The 26,365-nt window shown below is 36.8% G+C and overlaps 1 protein-coding gene across 1 annotated transcript in view; it reads left to right on the top strand.

Annotated features, from left to right (window-relative positions):
* Window positions 1-25,079, top strand: part of LOC6641736 (S phase cyclin A-associated protein in the endoplasmic reticulum) — a 34,046-nt gene extending 8,967 nt beyond the window's left edge. The window contains exons 7-11 of the mRNA XM_002064489.4: window positions 20,243-20,388; window positions 20,468-20,560; window positions 20,882-20,973; window positions 24,508-24,840; window positions 24,899-25,079. Of these exons, the coding sequence (XP_002064525.1) occupies window positions 20,243-20,388; window positions 20,468-20,560; window positions 20,882-20,973; window positions 24,508-24,840; window positions 24,899-25,033 (799 nt within the window). The 3' untranslated portion in view covers window positions 25,034-25,079. The remainder of the gene's footprint in view (window positions 1-20,242; window positions 20,389-20,467; window positions 20,561-20,881; window positions 20,974-24,507; window positions 24,841-24,898) is intronic.
* Window positions 25,080-26,365: the final 1,286 nt, after the last annotated feature.

The raw sequence follows: 26,365 nt of genomic DNA, 5'->3' as shown, positions 1-26,365 counted from the left end.
ACAAGTTAACTTCTTAACAAAACAACAAAAGCAAATGCCAACGCAAACGCAAAACAAAACAGCAACAACAACGCCAAGAAAAACAAAACAAAAAAAACAAATTCACAAATGGAGGGGAAATGTATGCCATCTCTTTTTCGCTCTTACTGCAAGGGAAGGGGGCGTGTCTTAAAATGTTAAAAAGGGATAGCACTAGTATACCAAGTGCTGCTGCCAGCGTCTCTGCCAGCGTTGGCAGCGTCATTGTCGTTGCGGCGAGAGGGCAAAATTTTAAGGCGAATGAGCAAAGCAGTAGCGTTTTACGCTTTGTTAAAGGTCCTTGTTGGGATCAGGGGCTCTTTTAACGATTATTTATGTAAATGTTTGCTTTATTTTGTTAAAAATTTGAACACGTTTTCAACAATTGATTATTAAATTGGAAATCGATTCGTTTTTCAGTTGTTAAATGTTAAAGCTGATGGGATATAGGCTTTTCTATAATCAATTTACTATTCAATCCAAGTTTTAATATAACTAACCAAATATTACTTTAAACTAGCTCTATTTGGATTGACTACACACCATTTTAAAGATTTAGTGCCACACAAAAAGTCGATCTTGAAACATTTGGTAGTGCCTAAGTTTGTTATATTAGAGTTTGTTATATTAGAGTAAAACGATTAACCTAAAAATTTGCAGATTAATGACCTTGAAAACGGGATATGCTAGTTACCAATTTTTGCATATTTTACCACAGGAACTTCTGCCAAAGCCAAACCGGTCCTGGCTAACAACTTTAATCGCTATCGCTACGTCAATCCTAACGTTCGTCAGTCGACCTGCAGTCAGTCAGTCAGTCACTCAGTCAGCCAGTCATTGTTACTGCTGCTGCTGCTGTTGTTGTCTTTTCAACACTCTTTTGACTTTTTTATGCCTTTAATTTTTTGGTTTAAACCAAAAACAAAAAACCAAACAAAAAAAACTTTAATATTCCTCTTGTCAGGCCTTGCCCAAACCCGCCAATCTCCTTCGTCCTTCTGTTCGAAGTCGTCCGCTTGTTTTTCTTTAATTTGCGCTCATTTTTTGGTTGCCAGAGTGTGCGAAAATGTGTGTGTATGAGTGTGTGTTTGCGAGTAAAAGTTTTAATCGAATTGCTGTGGCCAGGCCAGAGGGATGGGCCAGTGAAAGAGGTAGACCTGGTGGAGCAACATGGAGGAGGGGTGAAGGATGGAGGGGCTAGCCAGCCATTTTGTTTATTTTCGTACAAATTGAATTTTATATATGGATTGTGTTTTGCCTTTCATTGTTACAGCCAGCCAGCAACAATAAACTTTTCTTTCTGTTGTTTTTTATGCATTTTTTTTGTTGTTGTCCAATTGTTGTTTGTTTGCCATTTTTTTCTGAGCGCTTTTGTTTTCTCTCTGTTTTGTTAATAAAAGAAACAAAACCCAAAAAAAAAAAACAAATACATTTTCTGTTTATCCTTTTTTATTTTTTTCGTTGGTTAGTATTTTTGTTGTATTTTTATCTCTATAGTCAGTTTTTTTTTTAAGGTTTTCTATAGAGTTTTCTTTCCTTCGTTTGGGTTCTTTTTTATCAATTTTCGTTTGTTGATATTTTCAATTTGCTTACAGAAAGCTTTTGCGTTTATTTTATTAGTCCGCCATTGTTGTGATTTTGGCCCCATCTCTTTTACGTCTCCCTTTTGCTCTCTCTCTCATTCTTTGTAACTCTCCCCCTTGCTGGTTTCTTTACTGCTTTTTGTGGTTGTCATTTATTTGGATACCCTTACCAAAATAGGACCATATTTATTTTCAAAGCAATCATTTCCCTGTAGATTCTATTCAAACGTTCTAAAGATATTAATTCAAATCCAAATATTTTTTTGATGGAAATGTTTTTTAAAAGTCTTTTTGAAGATATATCTATATTAAAACACATCTCGTTTTAATTAACTTTAATCCGCTGAATCATTTTTCATATCTGATACATTTTTTAAGGGCTTCTTTTTCCTAAATTAGTTTTGTATGTTCTATATCCCGAACTATTGTGCTAGTTCTAAACTAGACTTTCTTAGTTAATTTCAAAGTATTAACTACAATTTAAATGTAATCAATATACATATACCCTAAAAAGAGTATAGATTGTACATAACATTCAAAGTTAGAGCCGTTCTTTTGGTTTTTGTTACGCGCTTTTCGGCGCTCAATTCAATTCCACAAACATAGCCCGAGTTCAATTCGTCCTGTCTCTGTGTTGTCTGCAAAATCAAATTTCTTTGACTATAATTTTCCTACCCTCTGCCAATGTTATGCGCCAGGCTTTACCTAGAGTTTTGCCTGCGCCATTTTGTATAAAGTTTAGACGAATAAAAATTCAATTCGCCGCACTTGAATGGGTCCTTGCCCCACCAGCCCAACCAAACTTCAGCATCAACGTCAGCGTCCTTCGTCCTTGCCATTTTGCCTACACAATGTGGAACGTGGCCACGGAATATTTTGTTACTGGTTTTGTAGCTTTTTCATCGTCCTCTTCCTTTTTCTTTCTAATTCAATTGAAGCTTTTGTAAGGTTTCGTTCTACGTGCAACTTCTGTTCTGGGGGATGCATAATTAAATTTTTGTTTAGTTTTAATTGATCGGGTGGTGGGTACTAAACACTGAAAGTACCAAGTAAGCATTCAAGGTGGAAAATATTGCTTTTCAAGACACTGCAAAAAAAGGCCAAATAATTTAATTTGATGGCTAACTTTGGGTAGAACAAATAAATCGATTCAAGTGCTAACCAATTTTTCTTGGATATGAAAGGTCTTATAGATTCTTTAGATTTTCAATTGCTTGGCAATACAGACATCTTAAAAACAGAACCTTGCCATTTGGTCAAAGTTTTTGCATTTTCTTCAAATGTGTAATTTAGTAACACTTTTAACTTTAGTAACTTCTGACTTTGTCAAAATGATTCGTGTGTTTTATTTATAATATCCATTCATTCTGTGTCTTATCATTTCGATGTCTAAGATTGGTAACCATCACTTTGTATCATTCATGTTGCTTCTAAAATTCCTAAATAAGTATTGAAGTCGGCTTATTAATTCAATTTTTAGAATTATTAAACAAACAACCTTAATTTACAACCAAGCAGTTTAATAAACACTAAAAAAAACTTTATTGCTTTATTATCATATTGTTTATATTTATGTAATGATAAATCTACATAAAAAAATGCATATTGTATAACCGTGTCATGACTCCCCTTAAACCCAATTTTAATAGATTATCCCACCGCACCCCTAGACCAAAAGCATAGCTAATTTAATTTGCCACACATCGAGCAACTCAACCTTAAACCACTCTCTGAGTTGAGCATCTTTTACTATCTGTTTTTTACAATGTAATTGATTCATAATTAATCAACATAATCATTAGCCTAGCTTGCCCTCACATTATATCCTACGCCTGGTCTCTCACTCTTTTTCTCTATGGACTGGTGTCATAAAAAGCTGCAAAATATATTTTAATCATCATTTGATCATCAATTCAAAGCCATAGAGAGATGGAGAGTGAGTAAAAAAAGGTAACGGCAATCATAACGATGATTTGGCACGCGATAAGCATCCTGCCAGACGACCAAACAAACGGAACTGAATTCCAGCTCTAGCCAACCCCTTGGCTAGGATCGTCTCTCACTCTCTAAAGGGAAGTTTTGTCATAATGAAATATGCATATATAGAAAAAGGAGGAAGAACAAAAAAAAAAAAAAAAAACTAGTGGCAACCAGTGTGCTGTGCCCCGTTGTGAATAGCTTTTGTTTGTCTCCTGATGAGGCTGCTGCTGCTGCCATAGGAAGGATGTCAATGGCAAGCAGAAGGACATCAGATTGTTGTTACATTTGTTACTACTGCTGCCAGTTAATTTAATTACCCTTTAAGTAACCATATCGAATGGCCATTTCGAGTTATGCCCCCATGCACTTTGCAATTGGCAACGTGTCCTTTCCCTTGTCCACTATACTTCCGCCTTTTACTCTTTCTATCATTCCACCTCTTTTATTTTGTTGTGAGCTCAATTACCAGACTATGTACACCCACCACCCACCCACACGTGTTTGAGGTTTCATTTTTCCAACATTTATATTAGTGCAACTTTTCCATTTGCCCCTCATTTGCGCCTTCTTTTTATTTTGGGCTTGGGGTTGACTGCATTCTTTATCGAGGAAAATGTATTAATTTCATTTTCCAGCCATTGTTCCATCGCTTTTCTTTCTCACTGTTTGTTTGTTTTGTTTGCTTGCTTGTGCGAGGCATTTAATATCCGATTTCACATTTTTCGCTCTCTATTGAACCTATTTTTGGGTTTCTCCTTTCGCCTTCGCCTTCTTTTGCTTTGTCCAAGGTTGTTGTTTGTATTGGAAAAGTTTTCTATTTATTTAGCTCGAGCGCCGCTGCCGCTCCTTATATTTTCACCCCGAGTTTTCTTTCTTCTCCCTTTCTCCCTGCCGGAAAATCAAAATATTGACTCTTTAACGGTGTGTTGTTTATTGATCAAGTCAGGGCCGCCAGTAAATCAAATAGAAGAAGAGCAGACGGTTATTTCTCTGTGTCCTCCTTCCTCCCGTTTTGGCATGTCCTTTGACTGCTGCTTTGGCAGTGCAATCTGCCACCTGCATGTCATAATTGAATTCAAATCACAAAAACTGTCACATAACTAATCAGAGTTGTCATTTTTGTGTAACACTGTAGCCAACAAATTTTTAGTCTTTCTCCCCCAATACCAGTTTTTGTTCAGTTCAGTTTCGGTTTTTGTTGCTCACTCTCTCTCATCTGTTCATTTCGACATTCAAACTGTCAAAAAGTCAACATCAATTACAGTTACAGGCAGAGAGGACATCATAGCCAAAATACTCGGTGAGGGAGGCAAAAAGGTTGCCTGCAAGGGGAGGAAACTGGAGTTGACCTGACCGGATGATAGCAAGGTAGCTATCCTGGTCCAGGCATCGGGCTCAAAAGAAGTGAAGACCTAAAAACTTCGCTCCAGATTTGCATCAAAATGCATTTGGTCATAGAATTGTGATAAACAGAAAAACAACAACAGAAAAATCCCAGTACGAGCGAGGTGTGACTGATAAGTTATGATACAAATTTATGCATCACAAATGTTAAGAAACCTCATAATAATGAAAAATTGAACTCCATATTTAATAACAATTTTCAAAATGATCCTCTGAGGATATTGCCTTTGATATATTTGCGGATGTTTCGTTTAGGTTACCACATTTTCTGCAAACAACGAATATCTTCTATACTGACCCTCGCTCTCTTTGAGCATATAACCGAGGCGGTCATATGCAAAAGGCTGACATATGCGCTGACATTTTGCATGCAAAAAGGCGCAGCAGCCCTCAACCTTTCTCCCTCCCCGTGTCCACATCCCTCCTATCATTTCCACTTTTTCTGAGCTGCATGTCAAAAGTTTGATGAGTGCCACCGTCCAGCGGCAGGAACGACAACAGCAGCAGAAGCAGCAACAGCAACAGCAGCCGCATGTCAAAGGCTGAAACGGCTTTTGGCTATTGAATTACCTACAGTTTCCCCCGGTTCTCCAGGCTTTAGATCTTTTGAGTGCATTCGCTTTGATTTTGGCTTGTTGTCTGTTCATTTCTTCTTTCGGTGTTTCCCCTTACCTCTCGAGGGAATATTAACCAAACAAGCCAAAAACGAGAAAGAAAGAACAAGCAAAAACCACCCACCCAGAATTCAAAGAGTGGGCCGCACTCAAAGTTATAGGCGACATATGTAAAATGTGTAAAGTGCAGTGCCAGTTACAGTTAATTTAATGCTCGTCATCTGAATGCTGATGGAGATGATGAGCATTTGGATGAGGATGCACCCTCTCAATATGGATATATCTATCTATTTCTCCTCATTCACTCCATCTCTCTCTCTCTCTCTCTCTCATTCTATTTGGTATTATTGTAAACTGGCAAGGCGCATTAACTAACAACAACAATGCCAAACAACTGACGCATCACTCAATCAAATGGCAATTGTGAGGGCTTAACATGGCCCCGCAGGCAGCAGGCAAGAGAGTCACAGTCGCCGTGGTAGTAGTAGTAGCAGTAGTAGTAAAACAATAGTCAGCTAGCAACCCTCGACACTAGTGTATCATCCCTGGTTCAACGACGACCCAAGACCAACTGAAACTGGTGCAAATTAACACGCTAAGCACTTGAATGCGCCAAATGTGGCGTGAGTAATGCCCTCAAGTGGCCAACAGATGGCGCACATTACAAGCCACTAATCCACATTGTGCGCTGCCGTGCCTAAAAAGTAAAAGCGCCACCACATCAGCACCGCCCCACGTTGGGCGCCCAAGTTGTAAAAATTTACGATGCAAACTAAAAACGTTGGTCTTTTCTTTTTGCTTTCCTTTTTAAAAAGATCGCAGCCTCACAAAGTAAGAGTATAAAAGTCACTACATGATTATGGCTATTCAATGAGTGTTGGGTTGGTCTACACACACACGTTGGGCGCCACATTTATGATTGCCATTGCAACTTAACATAAATTCTAATTTGATTTTGCCACTAAAGTGCCATAAGATGGCCATTTGTTCTATACATACATACGGTTTGGTAGGTAGGTTCATATTAAGGACGGAATGAAAGCCAGTTTTTGGTCTCCTTCGCCATTCTACTCTGGGCATAATTTTTTACGATGCTCGGCGACATATTCGCCATTTTCCATTTTTCTACTTTTTCACAAAAGCCAAATCACAGGCGCCCATTTTCAGTGCCTGACTGCTGCCCATCCCATGTCGTTCAACTTATTTTTTCTTTCGGATGACAATGTAGATGAAATGTATCCCCGAAAGAAGGTATAGTTAAATTTTTGGTAAAGTTTGTCTTGGCAGAACTGTGAACTTATTTTGAAATTATAGTATTCCACCTGCTTTTATGGCACAATCTTTCAGTGCCTCAGTTCACTGATCGTTTTATTCTCATTTTAATAGCTCTTATTGTAATAGTTTCTACTGCACTTGTTCATATTCCATTAATCTACTAAAACCGCGAAGAATACTCTTCTGTCATCCATTTTCTTTAAGACGCCATAGAGTATTACCTATTCGGCTGGGTAATTTGCAAAAGAAAATTGTTATGCCCTTCTTATTTTAATGCCATTTCTGCCATGATTCCTTGGGTGTTGTTCGTGTTGCTCGCATTGTTGTTGCTATTTTATTTTATTATATGCACTTTTCTTTTACAAAATGGCGGCAAACGTCCTCCTGGTGTTGGGGACCCTTCTGGGGGTTTGAGACTTTCGTTGTCGTCGCCGTCGTCGTTATGGTTGTGGTTATTTGGCGCCATGTTCCTGTTTTTTTTTTGTTCTTGCTCAGTCTCTGTTGCTGTTTGCCATCTTCTTGCCTCGCCTCGTTTGAGTTTTACGAGCGGCTTTACTTTTCGCAGCTATTTGGCTTTGCCTTTGGCTTTTTAACGGCCTCCCATTTGGTGAGACGTAGAACGGCCTGGAGAGTGAAGATGGGGCGGGATGGGAAATGTGGGACCCACGTGTGTTGTCCATTTTGGTGACGTTGATTTCTCTCTAGTCGCAGCCAAGAGTCGTCAGAGGCATCTGCGGTAGGCAAAAGGCATAACCAGAGAACATTTGCCTGGTGACATGGTCCATATGGAAAGTCGTCGGAGACGACAACAACGACTGCTGAAATTTTATTTTCAACGCGCGTGTCGTAATTGAAGACGCCCCAGCAACTCTTTGCCCCTCGACTCGCTCTTTACCTCCATCAAACAAAACTGTCTGTCAAAATATATACATATATATATACATATATATATATTATATATATATAAACTAAGCGAGACACAAATCGTTTACCCCGTTGGGGCTAAATGGAAAACGCTTTGGGTGGCTTTGTTACTAAGAAAACAGACACAAGACGCTGAGATGGAGAGGCGACATGTTGATGAATTTTCATTTAAAACAAAACCGAAAAAAATAGAACCAAAAAAAAAAACACCATTCCCTCTTTGAAGTCACGAAGACGAATACTGTTATACCCTGTGAGGAAGTCAAAGTCATTAACTATAACAAAGAAACAAAACTTTAACTTCTTTAGTGACTTAGAGACTAAAAATCCCCGGGAAGTGTTCTTCTTTGACTTGTAGAGGTATTCATATGACAACTAGTTTGAATTGACCTATGATCCTATTATAAATTTTAAAAAGGGGATCGCCTTTTAATAAGTTGGCTTAGCCTTTGCCTGTCTCAGAATCTGCTTCAAGATATTAGGCCTTTTTATTAAACTTCTCCATGCCTTTTCATTACACCAATATACCCATTTGTTTCTTCAGATAATGCTGGGTATTGTAAAAATCTCTTTCGCTCGACAGGATTTTGAATGAATGCGGATGATTGCCACATCCGTGTTTGTCTTTTGGTTAACCTACCGCATTTGTCTGAGGTATACAATGTGTGTTTGGTTAGATGGATATATCTATGACTTCAATTCTCGAATTTCGCTCAAAGAATTCTCCAACTTATCCACACGCTTCGTCTTATTTTTCTCTCTTTAATTTTTTTGCACATTTCATTGGAAATGCTTGAGTTACACTTGACAACTCAATCTCAGAACCATCATCGTTGCTTCTCCTTCTACATCGAGGGGGGTTTCTTTCCTTTTTTAATGCGAGTTTAATAGAAGTACCAATTCATTGAAAAAAAAGTGAGCAACAACCCTCACTCCCCTTTTAAGCATACACCCCTTGCCAACTGACAACCGAAATGTCTTAATTTATTCATAACTTTTTATGCTCGTTTCGTTTTTTCTGTTTCTATATGTTTATTGGGCTATGAGCAAAAGGGGATTGAATTGCCTTGAAGGCCAAATTGAAAAACATTATCATCTGTTGTTGTTGTTGTTGTTGCTGCTACTGATTTGGCGAATGCAACCCTCTTGGCAAACCGCTCTTCCCCTCCTCCTATACACGCGTTTGCGTTCGCCTCACGTTATGCTAAACAATTTTCATGTTTTGATTTATGAATGATAATGCGCTGTGACATCCAGGAGTCGGAGTCGGAGTTGAAATCGTGAACTCTCTCCCTCTCTCACTCTCTATATATATGCAGACAGTCAGGTTTTTCGGGCATATGTCTGCATTGCGTTTAATTTGCATTAATGGGCGTGGTAATGGGCGAGAAGCAGCCGCTTGGTGATTCTTCTCTTGAGGTTCACTATGAATTTTGTGGCGTTTAATGAGCCTTAACGTTTTGAAAACTTTAACAGTTTGCCCATTAAATTGCATCAAATGAGCCAACTGCAAAAAAAAGGAAAGGATATTAATTTATTAGACATATGAAGGATATGTAGGCGTAGCCTTAATGGTTATAAGTCAATTATAGCATATAAAATTGTCATATGGGTTATGCCCAAAAATCAAACTCAACGTGAAAACTAACCCTTGATTAATCGAAATTTTTTGCATATGCTGCATAAATTTTGGCACGCGTTTTAGAAAGGGAAACATTTATGATTTTTTATATTGTTAGTTTTTGAAAACAATTTTTTGCTTTGAATTTACATCTTTTTAAAACTACTGAGTTGTGTATTTTAAAATTAGCTACATTAATTCGTAATAAATTATTTGAATTTCCGCTTCAAGTTTTCTTTCTTTTATTTCTACGCATTCCTTATAATTTTTACTCTTAATTTAATCTAATATGTATCATGTTTTTTCATAATCTACATCTTCTATTAAAGTTGATATAAATATGACATTATATACACTATACGTTAGTTCCAAATTAGATTAACGAAAGTACAGCGCACAAATATTGCAATATATTTTCAATTTGTTCGTAGTTAATGAATAGCTGCAAAGAAATGTCCTTTTGCCAATTGCGTATGGATGACCTTTTTGACTACTTAATATTATATTGTCTTTGTTTCTTCTTAGTAATGTTGTTAAATTCAACTCAAAATAATCAACATCTGACCAAAATGTATGTGTTGTTATGTATAATTCAGTTTCTAGTTATGATAATGGGAATCATAAAGACTTTCGCTAATTATTAATTAAATAAACTGCTATTTAAGCTCTCATTTTCTTTATTTTGCTAAATTTAATTAATTAAACTTAATCTTAGCTCGTCGAATTTCTTTGTTGAAATTAAAAGTCAATTTTTTGCTTTTAGGTCAAGTTTTTGTTTTTGAATTTTCATTTCCTTGTAATTTAAAGAAGCCTAAGCGTGATTAACACATCATATTTTATGATAGTTGCAATTGTTGATTAATTATTTATATTTTACTCCTTCGCTGCATCTCATTTGCCAGTCGATTAGGATTTTAGCTTTAAGCTCATTTTTCTTATAGTTTTTTATTTACCAGCGTTCTTTTTTCACGGCCTTCGCCTAAAGTTTCGTGACGCTTTATTGTGATAAGCGCCTTGAGGGTATCCAGTTGCCACTTTTCGCATTATTTATGATGAGCCCAAAAAGCCGACAGTTCAGGTTGGACCCATTCTTTACCGTCGCCTGTCCTAGTGTAGGCACCTCCCTTTTTCGCACACATACACACTCTCACACACTCAGACACACAATCCTTTCTCTGTGGTTTTCGCTAGCAGTTGCCTCGTGGCGGCGGTGGTGCTCCACCTTCTCCTTCTCCTTGTTCACTGGTTCTGCTCTGTGTGGTTGCGGTCATTGTGGTTATGTTGTCTCTCGCTTTCTCGCTCCAACCTTGTGGAAATCAATTTGCGTCAGTGGCAAAAGGGAGTTGCCGCCGTTGTCATCGGCGTCATCATCGTTGCCGCCATCGCCGCTGGGCCACATCCTCATCTGAATCATTGAATTAACATTGCGTCGTACAAATTCATTTGCATTCATCTCGGGGAACAAAAGTTGACGATGAAATTAATTACAGTGCATGTTGTTTGTGGCTTTTGAGCAACTTCTTATCAGTTTGCACTGAGGTGCGGCCCATTCCTTACCCGCTTTACCCTCCCTTTCACCCGAATCTCTTGCCTTCGACACGAATCATTTGATTTGTGTTTTAGTTGTGACTTTGTTGAAATTTTATTTACAGCTTCGGTTAATTATGGAAAACACAAATTAGAGACACATTTCCGACTCGGCACTGCTGACAGCTGGGCGTCTGTGTTGTTGAGTGTGTGTGTGTGTGGACAGAGGTGCGTGTCCGTGTCCGTGTCGAAGTTGTCCTGTCACAGTACAATGTCCTTTACCCAAATCCTAATGCCAAAGCATAACAAATTCTATTTTGTATGGGCAAATATTTAAAAAAAATGTTTAAAAATAAAGGGAATCAAAAAAATGAGAATAACGAAATATGTATGTGTAATCGACTATTTGATACTGTGTAGAAGAAGATATAAAATTGGATCATAGGCTGATATCTGTTTAAACTGATTTTAGCTGACTCTTAATTAGTAACTAATGAAGTGAAAGATTTATCGATTTATTGTATAAATATTTGTAATCGTTAATGAGAAAATCATAAATGTATGCTTAGATTTGTTAAAATTTATTCAACCCTTTACGTAAGTCCAGTTTTAGATTACTATGCCGAAATTCTATTCAGTCATTGAATGTTAATTTCTTTTGAGTACTTTGGATACCCAAAATTATCCAATACAAGATAATGTACAGATATGATGATAGGTAAAAACGATAGTTTTGATAATTGTTAGGGTCCTTAACTAAGTTCTACTATTGGTTAAAAACAATGAAATAGACACAATTTCAGTAATAATAACATTTTTTTAAATATATAATCAACAAATTTAGTTCAATTTATTTAAAATGGATTCCAGATATTAAAAATTAAGTTAATAAAGTTTAGATAAAACTTGGTATTCCCTACCAATGTTATTTTCCACCATGTAATCTCACTTTATTTTTTATCCATACCCGCATTGGTGTCATATTGTTCCCGCATTGTCCTTTTGGCCTATAAATTGTTTAGTTTTTATGCTGCATAATCCCTATATACTTTCTTAATCCACAACAACATCGAGAGGTATACAAAATCAAAGCCTCAACTAAAAAATTTACAACGGCAATTAAATCGATGGGTGAGCCAACCTATGTCTGTACATATATATATCGTATATATGTGGTGAGGGTTGTTCCACGATGACCACTTTTCGTTTCGGTTTTTGTGTGAATTCTTTCAAAAAATTGCACATTTCCTCTTAATTTTTATTTTTACTGCCCTTTTTTTTATTTCTTTTATTATTTTGTATTTCAATCAAATATTTTGTCTGGCCTTGCCAATGGCGAAATGCGGTCAATTTCCAGTTGCAATTGTTTGTGTATGCAGCCACGGGCTGCCGCTCCTCGAATAATTTATGGGCCCGTCGTTGTTGAGCAGCAGCAGCACATCTATCCAACAACAATGGGATAACTATAAGTAAGTGGGTTATTAACGCCGCAGGATGTCCAAGGAAGGGACTAGCGACCGCCTGCCAGTTTGCCACAACCGTTTCGACTATTTCAGAGAGATTGAGCGGTGTATGAGAGTTGGAAGTGGAGTAGAGCAGTGCAAGGCGTAAGGGATGGGTGGGTGGAGGAGGAGTGAATGTTTTTGTTGTTGATGATGTGATTGCTCTTGTAGGCGTTTCATATTAGTAATGCAAACACACACTGTGAGAGAGCGACCAAGTGATGGTATAAGGACGGGAGGGCTTAAGATTTTGTGGGCCAATTGAAATTCCTAAGAAGGCGTTTATAGCTATTGTTCTCTATGTATGTGTGTGTGTGTGTGTGTGTGTGTGCGTGCCTGTGTATTTGTGTGGGCTTAACTCCATTAGCCCTGGAATTGAGATCTCGAAAATCTCTAGCCCAAGTCCTTATGACATGACGAATTGTCTTAGTCACTTTTTCTGCTAGCGATTTATGGTTTCTGTTTCAATCATGGCTTCTCTTTCTCAAGATAATACCCTCCCTTTTAAGGGGTTATTTATGTTTTCACAAAGGTCTTACTATTTATTTCCTTAAACCTAAAATCGTGTAGTAGTTACTCTCTGATTACAGTGTCTAGTCGATTTCTACATAAATATTCTGTAACTAATAAGTACAGAATGAATAAAATAATTTATAAATAAAATAACAATTATAAAATATCTTTCTAGTTTTTACGTTTTTCGGTAAAATATTTAAGAGTTATATCCAAAATGAATTGTTTCTCTTATGATATAGAAATAACTTAGTAACCTAAGTAAATCGGTTCTGTTTTTAATACAGTTCCATGCCTTTAAGTGATTTATCTACGCAATAAAGGCTTTAGGTCTCAAATGTTTTTATTTAGTTTGATAAACCAATAAAAATACAAGACGAGTTACTCTATAAGCTTAAACCAACAGGAATTCATTTTATAACGATAAGTTATATAAAAACTGTGAAATCATTATAAGTGTTACGATATTCTCGATAAAATAGTTGCCTATGATAAATTTGATTCTACAAGTGCTATTTTTAATTATTCGGTATATCTAATACCTAAATATTATATAACACAAAAAAAATATTAGATCCTTTATCACTTTAGAAGGGTATTGAGTTATCGTGGTAAACTAAGCTAGTGCCGTATTGGGCTATTTATTCCCCTGCTTTTTTGCCTTTGGCAACATCTGCTATAGCTATATTGTTGTTGTTAGTAACTTTTTCAAGGGATTTTGAGCCATGGCAAGTACGTGACGCCCTAATAAACCCAATAATTATGATGATAAAATGATGATGACCACACGTAATGACAATATCACAGTGTTTGCTGTTTGCTTGCTGTAGTATTCCCTGTTAATGATAACGATGCCATGTTCTCGCTTCCGTCGCCCCCGTCGTTTGTTCATTCGCTTCTTGCTAACTGTGATAATGTTACTTAACTGCACATGCTAACATTTTCGAGTTGCCCCATTAAAACATCGTCTCTCCCTTTTTGGCAACTTTATGGCCATAAAGAGCCCACTGACTTGCAGCATGAAATTATTTAACACGCGGCTTAATGCATAAACATGGCCAAAACAGGGAGATTGAGAGATGAAGCGACCAAAAAAGTTGCTGGTGGCTGATAGCTGCGGCACCAGGTGTGACAGCATCATCAATGATTTTCATGCCCCTTTTCAATACCCAAAAAAAGGAACAGAAAAAAATTTCAATTACATGCTGCTGCTGGGTTTTTGTATTTAAATCAAGGGAGGACTGGCTCCTGCCAGGCACTTGTGGGCAATCTGTGTGTGTTGTGTGTGTGTTCTGTGTGTGCGCGTGCTTGTGTAGGCACAACAACCCTACATGAAACGCTGCTCCCGTTGCATTTCATTTGTTTTGACATGGACACCCCAGACCGAATCGGCATTTGAGGGCGAAATTGTCATTGCGCCGGCGCAACTGCCTTTCCCTCTTTCTCTCTCTTTTCCCTTCCCCTTTGCAACATCGCTTGGTCTTAATCAAGTGCTGACAACCGAAGCCAAAAACAATTTCAAAATTGCATTTTAATATACTTCGACTTCGACTACATTAAAGGGTAGGCTCTCTTCCCTTTTCCAAATGCCGTGTGTTTCTGTTTCCTTTTGGTTTAATTTTCACTTAACACCTTTTGCCCGACGACTGTCACACTGACATTTTCTGTTTTTATTACAATTTCGTCTAGAAATGTTGTTTTAGGCTACTGCAAGGCCTATTGGGTGGGATTTCATCAGTTCCTGTTACAGCTGGCATCTATCTATCCCAGTCTGTTCATTTTTACCCAATGTTGTTTTTGAATTATTCAACGTAAAGAATTTATCATAAAGTTAAGCAGATTGTTTTGAAAACAAGAGAATCTGGCTAATTTTAAGAGTTTGTCTTGCAGATTATATGTATTATTTTGAGGAAATACAAGTTAAACTTCTTGTACGTCTTATTAGAAAGGTATTCTCAATTCTTAAGCTTTGCCTAAATTCTTTCTAAATGTTTTGTTTGATGTTTTGCTGAAGCTAGAAAGGAATATGGAGAAGTATCTCAAGAAACTAATGAATGGACTCAACTGAAGAAGTTTAAATTCATTAGAGCATGAAAGGGTAGCGACTTTTTTATTAAACGATTTAAAAATACAGGAATTATAAAAACCGCCTTAATTCAAATTTAGCTGTTAATGAATTGTGTGTCTATATCGACATTCTGGTCGAAATCAACAAAGATTTTTAAGAAGTAAGCTCGTTCATATTCACCTACTTATCTAAGTTATATTTAAGCTTGAGATCCAATTTCAAAATTGACGTTTGTCAATTCTCTTCCTAAGAAGACAAGGTTTTCTTTCGATTTATTGATTAGGAATATAATTTCTATTATATTATTCAAAATGACTTTGTTATAGCATTCTATAAAATTTAAAATATCGCAAGTAAGTATTAAGTAAACGAAAAAAGTAATTTTAACAGCCATACCGCGTGTGCATCGATATGTATGTGAAAGTACCATAATTATAGACTAAGTAGACACAGATTAGGCTCAAGGATTTTTGGTTATTATTAGGCACAGACAAACTTTAACTTCAAGATTAAGTTAATATGCGTACTTAATTTCATTTGAAACTCTCTATTAAGTCATTGTATTGATGACTATTAACTAGTGTTGACTATTCTCAATCTTTTGCCAATTCATCTATTGTTTCCGTGCGGCCATTTTGTTTTTCCGGCCAGCATATGTTCACCTTACTCCTTTTAATTCCTTTCTGTTCTGTTCTGCACTTGTTAAGCGCCGCCCGGGGCTAAAGGCAAACCAGATTCCGTTCAAAACAAAGGGGGGGTTAATCTATACACAAACACATTCACACGGGCACAGAGAGGAAGAGAGACAATGCTGCCATATCATTTGAAAACGATTTAAATGCATACCCTCCGATGTCCCCTTGTCCCCTGTCAGGCGGTCTTTCGGTCGCTGAGTAATCAACTTCAAATGACATTTCATTTGCTGCTGCTGCTGTTGCTGCTCTCGTGGCAAGGTGTTTTGTTTCACATATAGAGTATCAACAGAGGACAAACCAACAGGACGAATCTTTGGGTCCGTGTATGTGTGTGAGTGTGTGCATGTCCTGTTTAACCTTCTGCCTAGGCGACATGAACATTAACATGTTTCGCGCCGTGTTTCTCTTCTCTGTGTTTCTCTTCCTTTGGCCCCTGTTGGCCGTTGTCATTGTCAACGCAAATCTGTTTTGATTTTAATCCTGCTTATGCCGAGAGACCGAAAATTGTCGACAAGGCCCCGTCCATACATGCCATTGGACCTTCAGGGTTTCCCCCTCCTCCTCGTCGTCCTCCTCTCTTTATCCTCATCGACATTCTACTTCTGCTCTTACTGCTCCTGCTGCTGTCCATTGTGGTGCACTGAGCCATGCTGCTTGTTGTTGAACACACAAATCCGCTGATGCTGCCAGCTTCTGCCGCTGCTATTGCCGCCGTCTGATTATGCGCCTTAAGTGCCGAAATCAATGCACACAAATGCCCAAATTACATGGGCATAGTATGAGGTGGAAGGGAACATCAACTTGGGTAGTAGTTCCAATTGTATGAAAAGTGACACAAAATCGCATCAGTTTGATTTTTAAAATACCGCATGGGCATACACTCAAAGAAAGCGAGGCTAAGTCACTTGATCTTGTCTGCAAATGGATACACTTGAAACTGTTTTTAAAAACGCGACCTTTATAAAAATAGGTTAAGCTTAGAGACTGAACTGTTTTAGCCGTAAACTTGGCTCTAAAAACGTATAAGATAGTAATTCCTTTAAAATCTGTCCTATTTCAATGTGAAATCATAAATCAGTTTAAGTTCACAAAAGTTTTATTATGGCATGTTTCCAAACGATCATTGGGTGTGGGTTAACTTACGGATCTTCTTAACCAGGTGTTACTAGTCCATACTTTCTTCTTGTTGATATTATTTTTTATTAGTGACAAAAATATATATCCCTTAGTAAGAAAGATTGTCTTTTAGTTTTATAAGAAGCTGGCAAAATGTATTACCGCTGATTACAGCCAGAGCAAAGATTTTTTTTATGAGTTGATTAAAGCAATTGATATTGGCCTTAATTTTCTATTTCCAATTTTGCAACTATATTCATTTAAATCTCACAGAAATTATAATTTTCTTTGAGTGATAAAAACTTAAAATTGTTTGTCGACTGGCAATTGTTACTATTTTGTTTATTAAACAATTGCATACGAAGAACGAATAAGGTAAAGAAGGGGAGCTAGAAAAGAAACGGAGATCTGAATTGTGGACTAAGAAGCAAGTTAAGTAGCGTGTGCATTTGACACTTGTTAAAATATTTACTCCTGTCTCTGGCAAACCCACTTGAGGTCCTTTTTTGTGTTAAGGGGGTGGTAAGGGTTGCTAGCTCGGCCTGCACGATGGATGGTTGGTTTTTGTGTGTGTGTGTGTGTGTGTGTGTTGGCGTATTTAGCGAACGTGTTTTCACAACTAACAAGGATGTTAATTTTTTTTCTCTTTGGTATTTTTATTTGTCACCCAGGCACACTATTTTTATTTTTATTTCGAAGCTTTCGAGCTCGAACTCTAGCAGCAGGAGCAACAGCGGCAAATGCCTTTTCACACCCAACTGGCAAATGTGTCCCGTCTCGTATTTTATTTTTATTTTGTCGCCATCGTTCGTAGCTGCTGCTGATGTTTACTTTAGGGGCAAACGAACCAACGGATGGGCGTCGAGAGTTTAGGGTAGGGGTTGGCATTCATCGGAGTGTGGGGGGCGGCGAGTTGGCAGCAAAAGGAAACCTCAGCCACATCCGATACTCCGGGTGTTGGCCATTTTGTGTTTGGATTGATGCGACCGGCGAACTAAATACTTTGCACAAGCGACCCAAAGCGTCGAGGACATGGACGTGGACACATGACAAACGATGACAGTTGAGTTGAGTTGAGAGTTTGAGTGTGAGTCCGGCTCCGGGTCTGTGTCCGGGTGTGTGCTGTATGTGGGTGTGGGGTGGCTAAAAGCATCCTTCATGCTAGCGAGCTTTGTGTTGGTTGTTGGTTTAAGAAAATTATTAAGGATATTTTTGTGGTGCTGATGAGTTTGCCGAGTACTTTTTGCAGGCGAAAAAGAAACCAAAACCAAAAAAAAGAAAAGGGGAGAGAAATTGTTAGTTGACCAACCAAGCAAACATCATGTGGCATGTGGGTTGTCCTATGAGTGTCCTGTATCCTTACCCTCTTTCTCATTCTCTCCCTCTTCATCTCTTGCTCTTTGTGTGCACAAATAGCAAAACAGGAAGCTCAAGTATGTTTACAGTTGACAATGCCAGCGACAGAGATAGAGCTAAAGCCATAGAGAATCCAAGTCAGGAGCAGGCGTTGACCACCACGTAGTAGTAGCTAGCAGTAGGTCCTTCTGTTTGTGTGTGAGTTTGAGTAATGGACGACGCTTTTATTTGTGTACAGGACAGGACTGAACTCCTCTCGTCTTTGGCAGTGTCAAAAGGGGTCAAAATGGAATCTCTTTTAACGGGCTCATGGCTGATATTTGTGTATATGTTTGCTTACGCTTTCACTGACTCGCTCATCACTCATATCACTTGAATATATCCGAACACCAACTATATACACGATTCATTTATATTGAACTGGCACCCCCCATCCACCCCCTATGTTTCGTCACCCATTTCCACTCAATGCATTCATAATTGATGATGATGATGATAATGACGAGAATGATGGTTTTTCCATTTCTCTCTCTGTGTGTGTATGTGTGTGTGTTGGCTCCAATTTATTATGATAAATCGCAGCAAATTTGATTTCAGATTTTGATATTTTTAGTGTTTGTAATCAACATCCTTTACCCTGTCCCTGGAAAACTTAATTGAAAGCTTAACATGCTAACTTATTTGCACAACAATTTGGTCAAAATCTGGGAAAAAAAAAGAAAATAGAGAAATGATGAAAAAAGAAAAGATGAAAAGGATTTGAACTGATGCCACAACAAGAACTGAGGCAGGAGCAAAGTTTCTATGGCTGATCTCTTCAATGCATGCAATGTCACAATCATTATCCTTCCACCACATTCCTTCTATTTATTTGCTTACAAACATTTAGCAGAATTTTATGCAAAATGCTTTTGCTAATCGGTTTTTGCATTTTCGAGCACATTTAATGCAAGAAGCGTGCTGCCTGATTTGCATATACGAGTACATATGAAAAGAATTACACAAACACACACACACACACCAGAATAATGCTAATGAAGACGACATTGAGAGGATGGTAATGGTAACAAAATGGTCAGACACACTCAAACACACAACTGTGAATACATACTGAAATCTATATGCTTTTAAAGCAGAAAGAATTGTATAGAATGAGCTTAATTGGGTTGAGAATATAAATGGTTTGAAATGAGTTTGCGTGGAGACAAATGATTTGACCTTGAATTTCCTTTACCAAAAGGATATAAAACGATTTTCTTCATAGGATATGAGTGCTACTTTCAGATTTAATAGTTTAATTTTTTTCTAGGTCGATTGCTATACTACTAAATACTATGTTTTACCATATTTTTGTATACCTATTTTATATACTGTCTGAAGAATCAAAATATTCGAGATGAGAATTTGATTATTTGGCATTCAAGATAGTTAGTGTGATCCCGTAACATATTCCTAATGATTTATTAATGTGTATTAAATGGGGCTTGATTTGTACAGTTCTTGTGAATAAATCGCTTACAACATATAGCTCAATGACTTGAATGAATAGCTTAACTATTTAGAAACTGTGGGACTGGGCTATAAAGAACATCGTACAAAAATTCTTTAGTTTTTCTTAAATTCCTTTTGTTTAGCAGTTTACGTTTTGAGCTTTAGTATTAAGTAATAAGGACCAAAAATTACTACCCTTACTACCGATTGAAGAAGATAAAGATAACCTGAAGATAAAGGTCTATCTTTTGTATAATGAGTGTATATAATATAGATAAGTAACGAATCATATATTTATCTACCGATATATCATTTAACATTAAATATCTGAATTTTAAAAGGTAAAACACACTTTATAGTGCATGAGGATCCTTTGCTGTTTAAATGTTGTAAAAAGTTTAACAAAAAACCGACTGCGAGTCACACTGCTTATAAGACTCATGAACATTTAATTAAAATTTCTTAAAATTACTTGAATAATGAGAATCTAATAAAACAATCTTCCTTTATCCCCAATTATTTATGGAATACCTTTTCTGATTGAACTCTTTGCAGCTATGCCGTGGTCACTGGTCTCATAGAAATCCTCTCCCGTCGTTGTATGAAGGTCCGTGAATCCATTGAGCAGAATCAAAGTGTCATGTTGAGCCTATTGACCACTTTAGGGTTCCTTTCCCGTTTCCTTGATGTGTGCCAGCCAGGTAAGAGTAGTAGTGTCTAAAATGGAAAGTCAGTCCTAAACACACTATGCATATCCTCTTTTTCTCTTATGATTTATAGGTCCTGCTGATCCGACACGTTTGCTAAGTGCGGCCAAGTCAACTGAACTCTTTGGTACAGTGTCCATGTTGTATGGCTGCGTGGTGCCTCTAGGTAAGTCCGCATTGTTGCAGTAGTCCAAACAGTAGCCGTTGCCTGGATATTGCCGTCGATGTGCTAATTGAATTTCAATACACTTTACGCACACACTGAATGATGGAAAAGCAACCCACGCAACGTGATCTTTAGTTAAAAGCGGAAATTAGTTTTGATTTTCAGAACAAAATAAAAAAGAAGTTTTATTGCCATTCGAGAAGGAGTAGGAGATGTCTCAATGCAATATCCGCTACATAGTTCCATGTTCTTTGCTTATCTTTCAATTTTCTTCTGTTTTGTGTAATGTTTTGTTGTTTTTTTATTCTTTTTTTTTTGCAGGTGATTGCATTCCACCGCGCACGACCGCCTTGGCGGCATCAACGTTTAATCTTTACGTGTCGCTGGCCGCCATCGATGTGAACACTTTTCAGGTGAGTTTACCTACTATTCAATGCAATCGACAAAAAAAAACTGGACACCAAAAGTAGCAGAAAAAGCAAAACGAAAAAATATAAAACCAACTTTGAACGGCAAATGTCGAACGCCGTTTAAACAAATCAAAAAGTCAGTCGCCCTTAACCTACTCACTTGGGCTCACAGTGGTTTAAAAGCAAGATAAAATAAATCTGAAGGGGGAGAGATCACTTAACTAATTCAAACCTTTTGTAATTATTCTTTTTAGCTTATATTAATTACTTGTTATTTTATATTTCATTAACAACTAAGACTAATCATCCAATAGATTTTCCCTTCTTGAGCTTAATACTATTTAGTAAATATTTATAAGAATGTGTAGAAAAAATTTATAAAAACAGAGATCTTTAAAAGATGGTAAAACTTATAAGTTCTCTGTTTGAAGCAAGGATCTTTCCTAAAAACTTCTCAAAACTGATTCATGTTTCAACTATGTAAACTATCAATTGTGTAAATATACTGAAGTGACTTATTCAAGATTAAGTATAAAGAAAAAGATAAAGATAGTTCATTTTACAGTTCGTTCCAGAATTAAAACTTTAATATTTTATATGAAGAGTCATCCTGCTTTAATATACATATCTTTATCAAATTAAAAGCTCAATCAAATCAAAAAGGATATATCTATATCGCTATGGAGTTTTGGTTAACTCAATAAAAACATAAACAAAGTTGCATGTGCTTCCCAATTATTCATACAGATTATCAAACTATAATCTCTTATCTCTGTAGAATATGATCCTTCGGAGATGAAATTTGTTAAACGTTTATGTAAATTTATTAAAAAAAAATACATTTCATTCACAATAGTAAATAAATCTTGAACCAAGAAACAAGTATGTACATATAACAATTTATTTCAAATTGTTTCAAATTATGATTTTAGTCTCTCTTGCCTTTTTTGTATCTATACTTCACTTCAAACCAACTCAGAGTCTCTGTTTAAAAGGATTCTCAACAATCTTGGCCTGACAACATAAGGGGAAAAAACAATTTAAAAGATTACTACTGCTATTGACTTTTGTTTCAAAATTGACCACTGTGCGTAAGTCTCCCTTTCGCCCCGATTTTCCATCAAGTCAAACGAAGCACAGAAAAAATTTCATTACGATTTTCAGCGAATTTTTTTTTTTTGGATTTTCTTTTGGCTTTTTTCCTGTTGGTTTGGTTGTGTGTGTGTGTTTGTTGGACTTTTCTTTGCCTTGCACTTGTAAAGTTTGTCGAACGTGAAATCGCCTGGCGAAAATTGAGAAAAAACACATATACACACACACACATAAAGAGCAATAGCGCTGAAACAAAAGTTACCCAAGAGAAGACGTTTAAAACTTTTACAATTGCCGATGAGGTGGAGTCTGGGTGGAAATCGGAAAATTTTCTACCAAAAGTGATTTGCATATATTGGCAAACGCCATGACAGCCATGAGAATTGTTGTAAATATATTTGCCAGTGACATTTGCACAACATCATGGCAAATGGCGAGGGTTTTTGGGGGAGAGGGTCATGATGATGAGGAGAAAGCATTGAACCGCGTTGACATTTACTCCGACTGATGGGCAGGTGGCAGATGAGAAGAGAAGACGGAGACGAAGGCAGAGGCACTTCAGTACACCTCACCTTCTAATGGAAGATTGGGTGGCGCATGCAAATATTTTGACACTTTACTTTAGGACAAATGTCTTGTCGGCATTTGAAATATGCAAAGGTTCGAGTGCATTACCGACTGATTTGACATCTCATGGCAGCCAAAAACCGCGCAAATGAAACGGAATATTGTAGTAGTATCCGAGGTAAACTGACACAAGGACTCACTCTCTCTCCCACTGATGGATAGAATGACAGGGACAACGGACAGACTTTGAGTTTAACTCTGCCCTGGCATCTACATTTCATTTCCTGTGTTTCCATGTGTCAATATTTATTTCCAACTTGCAAGTCTACGCACTTGACAAACTAATTTGTTGGGCAAACTTTGCCAACCAGGCAAGCCAAACTTTTGCTCATTCTTCCTGCTCTTTCGACTCTCTACTTACCCTACTGCATTGGGATTTAGGCCTTAGACTTTTTATTTGTTTTAAATTACCACAAAAATAGATAAAGGGGGTTTTCTTCTCTTCCTGTCCTCTCCGTCTGTTCTTTACTGTGTGTGTGTATTTTTGTTGTTTTTCTTTCCTTTTTTTAGACGCTAGAAAACTTTTCGCAAATAATTTGATTCGGTTTTAATCAGCAAAACTCAAGGAGAGGCAAAAGATAACAAGGCGGCACAGTGATTTGAAAGTTATTTGAAAATATTTATTGATTTTAGAAACTTGAAAATCAGTTCATGGGTTCAATTTGTTTTAAAGGAAGTTCGAAATAAATTTTCAATCAAAAATATATTAAGAAAAACTTATTTATTCTATTGTCTAGTTTTTTAAGAAAAGCTTTCGATTTTCAAATAATCTTAAACTAATTTGTTTATCTTCTCTTAAATAACAGAAATTCTTTAGTTATTTTCTTCTTAGATATTCTTTGATGATTTTAATTTTAATTATAATTAGCAAATTCGTTTGAAGTTTAATTTATAAATGAAAATCTTTTAATCTGATTGTGTCGCATTGACACTTTGCCACTTTGTGTTATGATTGTAGATTATGTCTTTCTCACTTTTCAATTAAAAATTCTTTGGCTAAGCTGTCAGTCGTGGATTTTAGATTATGGATATACATAGGTAAGACCACGGTGCATTGGGATGACTGCCGCGGCCCTTTTTCCTAAGCATTTTTTGCAGTCAAATATTGACTTTGTGAAATGAAATTTTCAAGTTTAACCCAAGCAGCCACGCAATTTCAATCTTTTTTGGGCTCTTCTTGTTGTTGGTGTTGTTATTGCGTAAATCCTCGCTCATATCCTGCCAACCAGCCAGGCGGCAGGCAGCAGACGGCAGGCGGCAGTAGTCGACGACAACCAACCAGTGAGCCAGCTCAGCCCATTCAGCCCAGCTCGTTGTTCTAGTCAGCCAGGCATGTCAATTGTTTGGCCAAATATTTGCTTAGTGCTTGGTACTCGAAACTCTCGTTTTGTACTTCTCTCGTACAAGTTGCCAGTTTCACAACCAAATTGAGTTTGCTCTCTCTCGCTCTCGCTTTTGCCCATCTCTTTATCCTAGTTTCTGTCTCTCTCTCTCTCTCTCTATCGGTCTCTCTGTGATTCGGCAGGCCAGGCAAATCAAACAAATTAGAAGCGTTCCCCCTTTTGTCATCCTGCCTCCTGCTAGAGTCCATGCTCTGGTCTGTTATGCAAATAAAATGTGTATCATCAGCCATATAAACAATTGAGTCGAGTCCAGGAGTCGTCCATTCATTCATTTCCTGCCCTAAACAAGTGGCCACTCTTTGATATTTGCTTTGACTTAATTAAAACATTTGCTCAGTGATTTTCCTGCACATATAATACATATGATGATGTGTATGGGCCAATTAAATGATTTCTCGTTCCTTGTTTTCTATAGGAGGCCCTTTCGGTGGAAGCTCCCCAGTCGCTAAAGCTGCTCGATGTGATGTCCATGATCCTGAATTGTAGTACGAATCAACCGACAACGACATTTAATAGAACCAACGAGACGACTGGCATGTTGATCGATTTAATTGCCTCGCTGGCCTTTTACACCATGAACAATCGTCGGCATCAGGAATTATTAATAAGCGAACAATATGCAGTGATTTTTAAGATAATGGCCAAAATGCCAACACAATTCAATCCGGTTATATATCCATTTTTGGTAATCATGTGCTTTAACAATCCAACAGCCAAGCAGCTAATATCCAAAGATTTTGATCTAGGGGTAAGTTTATCATTAATTAATCTTAACCAATTTTCTATATATTATTTGTATTTGATAGTTTCTCGATGAGTATAGCAAATCGGAGGCAGCTAAACGTAATCGTTTAATACAAATGATGCATACCAGACAAAAGGATAAAGCCAACAATAATAGCAACAACAACAGCAGCAGCAAAGTAAAAATCGAGCCCTAAGTGCGTGCTAATTACTTTTACTTAAATATATATACTTAAAACTGGATTTTTCATTGTCAACTCTTAACATTGCCCTAAGAAAAGTGATATTATTTTCAAAGAAAATTAAGACAAACAAAACAAAACTATGGAAAAACAACAACTCGAAACATTCGCAAAGAGCTGGCAGTGAATGAAAAAAACTTCAATACAACTGAGAAACAAACAAACAGACACACACACTGAAAAATGAATGAATAATTTGTAATAATTAATACTTAATTTATATCTAATCTAATATTTAATTTATAACACACTGCAACTCACACTTAACACCCAACAACATATACATCTCTTACATACATTCTCATCAGATATATAAAAGAAAACTCGCATAGATTTTTATATATAACCATATATATAATTATATATACATACATACATACACTTAATAATAAATCATCATAATTTATTAATTTTGTTTCTAATTCAAAAGTATTAACAGAATTCTTTCATTGCTCAAGGAATTCACACACACACACATATGCATACTCACACCCACACACAGGTATACACACACACACACACACACACACTCACAATGCAAATTCTCAGTTATATTATGAATTAATCATCATTTTGTATTGGACCTTATAACAAAAAACAAAACGAACTAAAAACTATGAAGAAAACAACAAATATCTAACATATTTTTGTAGACATCAATAAAAAGAAACTCTTTAAAAACAAAACATTAAAAATGAATTCAGTAAAACAATTCAATTAACTAGTTTTCTTGTGTTTGTATCTAATGTTAATTGATTGGCTGAGAACCTTTGACTTTTGTAAAGAATTTTGATAAATTAATTAGTTTTTCATTGGAATCTGAGACCAAATGAGGATGGCTATTCACACTGAAGATTTTGGAATGTTTCTGGAACTATTGACTGTCTTTTCGGTCTTTAGCTGAATCCTCTGTCGAAGGGAAATTAGAATTATTTGTTATTACTTTGGCACTGACTTTCTTTACCAAGCTCATGACCTACTAGATCTAGATGATCATGCATTGGATGGTTCAATAGCTCGCCCTGTAGCTGGAATAGAACATTTTGGGCGATGCTCCAGGCGCTTTTTGCTGTCGCCGCCCTCAACTACACTCAATTCGACAAGAAGTAGAAATGTCTTCAGTAAAGAGTGTGATAGAGATTTTTTTTTCCGGCTGACACTATCGACATATATACAATACAAAAGCTTGAAGTCTTTGCTAAAAAATTGACTCATTTCTTTCCATCAAAGGACATGGTTATTATAAATGCAAATTTAATTTTTTAGAGTACGAATGGGTTACCTACA

The sequence above is a fragment of the Drosophila willistoni genome, assembly GCF_018902025.1.
Source record: "Drosophila willistoni isolate 14030-0811.24 chromosome 2R unlocalized genomic scaffold, UCI_dwil_1.1 Seg200, whole genome shotgun sequence".
NCBI classification, from domain to species: Eukaryota; Metazoa; Arthropoda; class Insecta; order Diptera; family Drosophilidae; genus Drosophila; species Drosophila willistoni.
This window is presented reverse-complemented; position numbering and strand designations above follow the sequence as displayed.